This window comes from Drosophila elegans, unplaced genomic scaffold, assembly GCF_018152505.1.
Source record: "Drosophila elegans isolate 14027-0461.03 unplaced genomic scaffold, ASM1815250v1 contig_149, whole genome shotgun sequence".
Classification (NCBI taxonomy): Eukaryota; Metazoa; Arthropoda; class Insecta; order Diptera; family Drosophilidae; genus Drosophila; species Drosophila elegans.
In genome coordinates, this window is record NW_024545513.1 from 3,325,910 (window position 1) to 3,331,909 (window position 6,000).

General features: G+C 42.4%; 1 protein-coding gene across 1 annotated transcript; it reads right to left on the reverse strand.

Moving 5' to 3' along the window:
- Positions 1-2,077: 2,077 nt before the first annotated feature.
- On the reverse strand, positions 2,078-5,208 carry LOC108138439 (ATP-dependent DNA helicase DDX11). The gene is made up of 3 exons (XM_017260640.2): positions 3,363-5,208; positions 3,106-3,303; positions 2,078-3,043 (listed from the first exon to the last, which is right to left on the reverse strand). The coding sequence occupies exons 1-3, from the start codon at positions 5,106-5,108 to the stop codon at positions 2,411-2,413; spliced, it is 2,577 nt and encodes an 858-aa protein (XP_017116129.1). The 5' UTR covers positions 5,109-5,208; the 3' UTR covers positions 2,078-2,410.
- Between the last annotated feature and the right edge of the window lie 792 nt (positions 5,209-6,000).

The window sequence follows — 6,000 nt, forward strand, 5'->3', positions numbered from 1 at the left end:
CCTAATTATCCTTTTTTTCATTAACATTATGAAGTACTATTAGTGTGCTTGTCAAGATTTTCGTGCCACAGCCAATATCTCCGATCTTTCCGAAAAAGTTACTTTTAGATTCATGGACCCAGGACAAATAGACCCCACCTTTGGCTGGTAGGGTGTCCGGTCTTTTAGATTCTTTTTGACTTGGATAATGGGAATCGAGAATGGAGTGGAGCATACAACTCCACAAAGAACAAAGAAAGAAGGAGGTGGAGGTGGAGGAAGTGGACAGTTGTAGAATAGATATGGTCCAAGAAGTAAACAAGAAGAAGGAACGGCCATCGATAACGATTTACACTATTTGCTCCCAACTTCAACTTCCAAAGTGCAACTTTAAGCGCGTATTCAGCTCTTTCTGCTGATATTTCAGTTTTTTTTTAAATGTGTGCCAGTTGTCTTCCTCTTATTTTTTTTCTGTATTTTTATCAAAGTCAAGCAAAACGAGTTTGCCAGTGAGGTATAAAAACAATGGCGACAGCAACTAACAAGAATAACCACTAAATGGTGAGGTGGTTTCTGCGGGGGGGGGGTGGCGCTGGTGCATTAGATACTTTGCTCTTGTTATTCAATTTCAGTTTTGGAATTTGATAGATAACTAGATTACACACTTTATAAATTATATAAATTAATAATGAATTCAAATTTTTATAATCAGGCTAATAATTTAATATTCTTAATTTTGACTTCTAGTCAAATTAGTTTCTTTTTTTGTTTTAATTTGAAATACTTTATATAATTTCAACCTCATGTTGCCGTAATTCAAGGCTTGAAAAATTCTTAGACTGGCGACGTTGCTCGTTTTCATCGTCGTAGAAATATGATTATTAACAATAAATATTTGTTCAACGGCGGCGGACTCTAGTTTGTTTTTGCTTTTTTTGCTTTTTTTTTTTGTTGCACTCAATGATAAAAGCCAACCATACACTCTTACAAAAACTCTTATCATTAAACGCACATGTGTGGAGTGTAAATAAAAGATTAAGGTTTTTAAAATAAAAGAAACTTTACTCTTTAGAGAGCAACCAAACTTTAACTTCTCTTTCGGTGAACGTTTATAAAAAAAAAGGTGAAAAAGGCATAAAACTGCATACAGAGAAAAAGAGAGAGGAGGCTAACATCGGCAAGCCGAAGTTCCAATACCCTTGCAATCATATAGCTGTCAGCTATATGATATAGTCAACTCGAAGAATGGATCCGAATTGATATATCTATGAGGGGGAAGCCAGCAAGATATACGATCACGTTACAAACTTCAGACCAAAATTATAACACCCTCTGCATAGTGTATACCCAGGCACTATCACTCACACGAACGCACACAGACAGATTTTTTACGCTGTTTACACCTTTTGACGTTTTTTGAAGCCCTCGAACAGCTCGAATCTTAAGTCCCCGATCCACCGCACGAATCCGGTTAGCTTTACATGTTCAGTTTCATTTAGCAAACACCTTTTTGCGCGTTAAAACGAGAAAACTCGGAAAAAACAGCAGTCGCTAGAGATTGGAGGTGGACAAACATCGATGTTTCCAAAATATCGGTTATATCGATGTTTGGCAGAGATATCGATGTTTATCCGTCCATCTCTCTTTCTGTTAGTTCGAGCTGGCAACGAAAGCGATGTTTATTCGAAATTGCTGCAAAGAGGGCTACTATACCCAGGATGCCGTCGATGTGGCATCACCGCCAATCTAAAAATTCCTACCTATACCAGTGTTGCCAGATAAATTTTAATTTAAATTTAAAACAAGTTATTTTTTAAAACCTATTAAGAATTTTGGTATCATATACAAATAAATAATAATAATACTAATAAAATACTTAATATTTATTACGCGACCAATTCACGATTCGAAACGCAGAAGGCTTTCAATATGTTTTTAAATTTTATATCTTGAAAATGTAGTGTCATTTTATATATTTTTTTTAGATTATGACAACAGTATTTATTGTGTAGAATTTAAGAATGAATATTGTTTTTTCTTGTAAATAATGAAGTTTTTTTTTTGTAACAGAAAAATTAAAACTAAAACAATACAAATATTTTGTGTTCATACATCAAACGATTTTAATAAATTGTAAATTCAATGATTTAAAGCCAAAACAATTATTAATACAACCGTAAATGCAATAATACAATGTTAGACTGCCTCTTTTGTTACCTTCGCAAAAAATAAAATAATAAAAATATTTAATGCATAAACATTTAATGACTTCAGCTTATTGTAATTTTAATGATTTTTTTTTTTACCAACGTAATAATATCAAAACCTTGCCTTAACTTAAGGCTATAACTTAATGAGACTTATAATATAACAATAAATGCAATAATACAATTTTTAGACGACCTTTTCCACATTTGGGTTAAGAGATTTGTTACCTACTCTTAAAAAACTTAGCAGTTCGCGCTTGAACTGCCCCAAAGCCCCCTTTTACTGCACTCGCCTCTACAATGTGTCGGGAAATCCATTCGGGGAGTTTTCTCCGAATACCGGCATTCGCATAGCGTTCATCTAGGAGATACACGCAAGCATAGTCCTTAATGTGACGAACTGCTCGTCCAATACACTGGTTGACCGCCTTCATGCAGAGATTCTCGTAGAATTCATTGCCGGATCCGGGTCCCAGTTTCTCATCCAAGTGCCGCATTCGCTGCTGAAGTTCCGGCGCCTGGCGATTGGGATATGGTAGACCCACCACTATCACTGCCCTGCCTAGATCGTCGGCGAAGTTCAGGCCCTCGGAGAGCTTTCCTCCAACGACACTCAGAAGTAGGGCGCCTCCTGATCCCGCTGCCTTAATGGCCAGCGCATATTTCTCCAATAGCTGCTCCGCTGATCCAGACACCTCCCGGAACAGGGTCTTCCTGCGGGTAATCCTTTCAAGGGTTCCCGATTGTTCCAGGTAATCGTAGACCTTATCCAAATACTCGTAGGAAGGCAAAAAGCAAACCACTCCACCTGGCACCACTTGGCACAGATTCTGGAGGATCATCGAGAGCTCCTGTAGCTGCAGTTCAGTTGGGAAATAATTATTAATTATCAATAGAGAACAGCAGTAAAGAGACGAACCATTTCTGGACTAGCCCTCTGGGCAAAGTTAAAACGTAAGAGCGCACGGTTTGGACCATTGGAGACCACAAAGGGCAGGACCGCATCTTCGGGCACCACATGGTTGTAGAAGCGCTCCACCAGGCGATCCTTGCAGCTGGTAAACAGCTGCTCCTTCAGCTCCTGAGTGGGCTGCATGGTTCCACCGGCAATCACAACCTGCAAGTATTACAAAAATCTTAAAAAAAAGGTGTTAAAATGTGATTTGCTTTGCTCACCGCTCTAGCTTCGTCCAGTATGTCGGCAAACTGCTCTGCAGGATCGAGTAGTAGGTACTTGAGGGTTCCCTGTTGGGGGTCTAATAAAATCCTGCCATCCTCCGCATTGCTGGTAAGGGTTTCCAGAAACGCCAGTAATGGTCTGATGGGTGAGGGAGCTAATTCCAGGTGCGGCTCCTTGGGCGGCTCCTCCTTTTCCTGCCGCTCCTCCACCGTATCGTCCATTTCCTCTAGCTTCCTCTTGCCCTGCTTCTTCGTTTTCTCCTTTTCCGTTTGCTCGCTGGCCAATCTCTGGAGGATCAGGCTCCTGGCCGATGACAAAGTCGGTGGCCGATTCTCACTGGGCTGTGGTTCTCTCTGCATCTTGGCCGCATGTCCTTGGACTTTCCGAGCGAAACGAGTGCGCGCACAAAAGTCCAGTAGCTCGCAAAGATCGATGTTGAAAAAGTCTCCCTCGGCCGTTAGCTCATACGTGCGCAGCATTCTCGAGCAGTTGGTCTGCGTGTTGTCACCCGGATCGAGTGCCTTAAGCAACCGCCGAACTATATAGATGAGTTGATTGATTTTCAACAGATTCTTGGTGCTAAATCGTTTCTGAAAGTGCTCCTTATAGCTCGAGATCTCCACTCTAGCTCGCTCCAGCCTTTGTCGGTTGATTTCAACGCCATGCAGCTGGGCCAAAGTGTCCAAAAGATTGTGTGCCTCGTCGACAATCACGATGGATCCTTTGAGCTTAATGCCCAGCTGCTGACGGGCGGACTTCTGGAGTAGCAGCTGATAGGGCAGTAATATCAGTTGGGCCTGCTCCAGAGCGGATCGGGAGGCGTAGTAGGAGCAGCCACCACAGGCGGCTCCTTGACCGGCCAACTCCTCAATGTCCAAGGGTTCACTTAGGGCCAAATCCCTCAGCGAATCCACCAGGAAAGCAGCCTTAAACGGACATCTACTGCTTGCCCCTGTCGCCAAGCGACTTTTCTTGCTGGGATTGGGCTGCGATTTGCTCTTGCTGGCCATGTCCAAACACCGCTCGTTCATCAGAGCCACTTGCTTGAGGCTGCGCACCTGGCTGTTAACACACAATTGCTGCCTGGAGCCCAGGGAAATACATCTCACTGACTGACCATATGGAGTTTTGCGAAGCTCCGAAATTATTTGGGTTAATTGCGAGTGGGTTCGACTGCAGAAGAATATTTGCACTGGGCGGTAGTAATCCTCGCTGGTTTCCTCTGGTTCATCGGCAGTTTCATGCTCCGAATCCGTGTCGGAGTTGGACTCCTGGCTGGTTTCCACGGGTCGCTGCTTTCTGCTTTGCTTTTTAAACGATTTAGCCCGCTTCCTCATCTCCACCAGCTGCTGCTCCTGTTTGTCCAGCAACTGCTGCATGTGCTGCAGCTTGTGAAGCTCCTCCCGCTGTGTCCTGGACTTTGCCTGGCTCTCAAGCCAATCCTGCGCCTGTTCGCCCTGCTTTTCCAGTTCAGCCAGCTCCAGTTTGGCGCCGCCAATCCTCGCCAGCATTTCCGCCCTAACCATCTCCTCGTGTCTCGCCAGCCAGGTGAGTGAGCCACAGGTGAGGGTCAAGGATTTGCCCGTGCCCGTGGGACTCTCGAATATGCCCACCTGGCCCTTTTCGAGCACTTGAAAGAGCTCCTGCATCAGCTGCTCCTGGATGCCATATGGTGTGTAGGGAAATCCAAATTCCTGGGCGGTGGGCGTGGCCAGCGGCTGGTGAGGCGTGTACTGGGCCATTTTGCGGATTTTCTTTAAGTTATCCCCTCATTCGGAAAAGTGCTAAGACAAAACGACGCGCCAAGAAGAAGAAGAACTACAACAACAGGTACAAAACAGAAGTAAATTAGCGATGGGATTTATTATTAGGGATGGAAGTCTGCTAGTGGTGGGCAGTGAAAAATAATATGAATTGTATGCGATACTTTACATGTAGGGTAGAAAAAAGCAGCACTTGATGTGTATAATATTTCTATGTGCAGAAAAATGTCGTATCAAGTAAATGGCTGATTCACCACGAAAAAAATTTATTTGTCTTTTTTCAAAAAACCATATCGTAATCTGTTAAAATCCGCTGAAATCGGAAGTTGAAAGTGCTCTGTGGAAATCGGAGGTTCATATTGGTCAAAAAATTTAACCGTTTCCAGCGTTATAAGGCCATCCCAGACAACAACCATGATAAAAAATAGATAGCTGCTCGATATTCTACTTTCCAGAGCTATACAGCACTAGAGCTACGATATTTTTGCGATTCTATTTTGTGATTCTACAATTCCCTTGCTGATTATTGCATTTAGGTTTTTTATTACCATTTATATTTGACTAGGATAAGGAATATAATAAAATTATCGTCGAAAATAGTACCTTTCCTGTGGTTCATGTCTTGGTTTCCCCAATGGTTCTGCTCAATATTTTTTTTAGCTTTTCTTACACCATTTTCTTGAAAGCGGTTGGCTTTAACTTTATGATTATTTTAAACGATATGTTGAAAGCCACCGAAAATCGATTTATCGTCTAGCGTTATCGAACTTGTTTCGGCGCCAAAATTCATCGAATAATAGCAAAAGGAAAGCCGCAAAATAGTGAGTCAAGCAAGTGTTCTTAACACAAAATTTGGATACAATGCGGTGAG